The 2,500-nt window shown below is 47.1% G+C and overlaps 1 protein-coding gene across 1 annotated transcript in view; it reads right to left on the reverse strand.

The window, feature by feature from the left end:
- Nucleotides 1-709: 709 nt before the first annotated feature.
- The window catches only part of alp3 (alkaline phosphatase 3), a 13,235-nt gene continuing 11,444 nt past the window's right edge, over nucleotides 710-2,500 (reverse strand). The window contains exons 10-11 of the mRNA XM_063204316.1: nucleotides 1,699-1,815; nucleotides 710-1,036 (exon numbers count right to left, since the gene is read on the reverse strand). Coding sequence (XP_063060386.1) covers nucleotides 741-1,036; nucleotides 1,699-1,815 — 413 coding nt within the window. The 3' untranslated portion in view covers nucleotides 710-740. The remainder of the gene's footprint in view (nucleotides 1,037-1,698; nucleotides 1,816-2,500) is intronic.

Here is a 2,500-nt window from a genome sequence, read left to right on the forward strand (position 1 = left end):
GACACACTGCCCTACATTGACTCTGTCATTTCTAACATATTTTCTGATCTGTGAGTAGTTAACCTGTTAAAACACGGCGTTATGAATTTGTTGTTACCAGAATGGCAATGACCGAGTCGTAGTGCATTACTAAAGGCCCTGTGATATGTCATAGTAGAGTAGTACTATGGTCATTAACCTTTTCTTTAACTAGCGTGCCTCAGCGTGCATTAAGGGGCTAAAGTAGCAGCTCATCATGAGACAACGACTAGTGTTTCCTTAATTATGTACAATATTTCTTCAGAGATCTACGGCCTATGGCGTAGCAGAAGATCCATTTGAATGTTTGTAGAGAAAGGTGGAATTTATTTAATCATCTGGTGAGAGTCAGGTGAACAAGATGTTTAGCATTGCATAAAATAATTATGCATAGGATGTGTGTGTATCATGAAGACTTGTACCTGCGTACAGTATATGGATGTGCGCACGTGTGTGTGTGTGTGTGTGTGCATGCATGTGTGTGTGTGTGCGTGCGCACGTGTGTGTGTATCTGTGAGTTTGTGTGTGTGCATGCGCGTGCATGTGTGTGTGTGTGTGTGTGTGTGTGTGTGTGCGCGCAAGCGCACGTGCATGTGCGTGTGTGTGTGTGTGTGTGTGTGTGTGTGTGTGTGTGTGTGTGTGTGTGTGTGTGTGTGTGTGTGTGTGTGTGTGTGTGTGTGTGTGTGTGTGTGTGTGTGTGTGTGTGTGCATGTGTGTGTGTCCTACTGCAGAGCGTTGACCAGGGCCACAGTGACGAGCGTACTGAGGAGTGTGAGTGCGGTGTGTGTGTGTGCGCTGGTGTGTGTGTGTGCTGCGTTGGCGTTGAGTGCTTGTGCGCAGTGGCGCGTGTCTTGTCCTATGCAGGCTGCGTAGGCCATGGCGTGGGGCAGGTAGCTCTGCTCATGAACCCCCACCAGCAGGTGAGACATGGGGCCGCGAGCAAACACACACACGTCCTCCCCACCATGGGTCTCCTTGTCCAGGGGGACCGCAGACAGCTGGACGTAGTTCTTATCCTCTGTGGAGATATAGGGGGGGGGGAGGCAGAGAGAGAGAGAGAGAGAGAGAGACATAAAGAAAGGGACAGATAGAGGGACAGAGAGAGAGAGAGAGAGACATAAAGAAAGGGACAGATAGAGGGACAGAGAGAGAGAGAGAGACAGAGAGAGAGAGAGAGAGAGAGAGAGAGAGAGAGAGAGAGAGACAGAGAAGAGAGAGAGAGAGAGAGAGAGAGAGAGAGAGAGAGAGAGAAGAGAGAGAGAGAGAGAGAGAGAGAGAGAGAGAGAGAGAGAGGAGATTAGTTCAGCAAACACACACATCCTCCGTCCTCAGCGGCATTAGTTTCCTATATATGTGTGTGAGAGAGAGAGAGAGAGAGAGAGAGAGAGAGAGAGAGAGAGGCAAAAGGGAGAGGGGTGGAGATGGAGGGGTTGACGGAGAAATAGAGTGACAGAGGGGAGAGGAGAGAAGGATGGAGTATGCTGAGAAGAGGGGAGAGAGAGAGGGACAGAGAGGGGGGAAAGGAAATAAAAAGATAGAGGTGAAAGACGAAGGCATACAATATAGAAGTAGAAACGTAGAAAGAGGAGTAGAGAAGACTTGAGTGTGTGTGTGTGTGTGTGTGTGTGTGTGTGTGTGTGTGTGTGTGTGTGTGTGTGTGTGTGTGTGTGTGTGTCTTACTGGTGTTGACTTTGCGTATGTCTGGGCGTTTGTTGTTGACGATCTTGAAGCCTGGTCCATTGCCGTACATCAGGGTGGTGTAGGGCAGCAGGTCTCTACCATAGAGGGGAGACTTGCCTACAACACGCACGCACGCACGCACATACACACACACACACACACACACACACACACACACACACACACACACACACACACACACACACACACACACACACACACACACACACACACACACACACACACACACACACACACACACACACACACACTTGTTGGTACCCAGGCTGCTGTTTCCCTTAAAGGGATTTCACCCACTATTACATGCGGCTCACACTATGTAACAAAAAAACAAGAAAATACAACAGATTGCAAAATTAACAAACTCACTTAAACAACTTGCAAGTTACCAATCAATCTAGAAATGCACTCAGAGTGTAGACTTCCACCAAGGAAGCTGTTTGATAGAACATTTGACTATGTTACGCCCTATTTTTTTATTTGAAGTCTTTCCGCCTTGTTTTTGTGGAATAAGAAACTGGAATGTCAAAATTTGCCCTGTCCGGAAATTCAATAGGCCTACGCGATCACTAGGGCATTCTAGATTTCTAGCAATGGTGAAGAATCTTTTTTTAAAAATCCAAGTTCCGGTTCGGGATCCGGATCACCACTAGAATTTAATCAGTTTTTCCTTGGGTCATTTCAAACAACTCCACAAACTTTCATCCAAATCCGTTCATAAGTTTTTGAGTTAACCTGCTGACAGACAGACAGACAGACAAACAGACAGACAGACAGACAA

Source organism: Engraulis encrasicolus, chromosome 8 (genome assembly GCF_034702125.1).
Source record: "Engraulis encrasicolus isolate BLACKSEA-1 chromosome 8, IST_EnEncr_1.0, whole genome shotgun sequence".
NCBI classification, from domain to species: domain Eukaryota; kingdom Metazoa; phylum Chordata; class Actinopteri; order Clupeiformes; family Engraulidae; genus Engraulis; species Engraulis encrasicolus.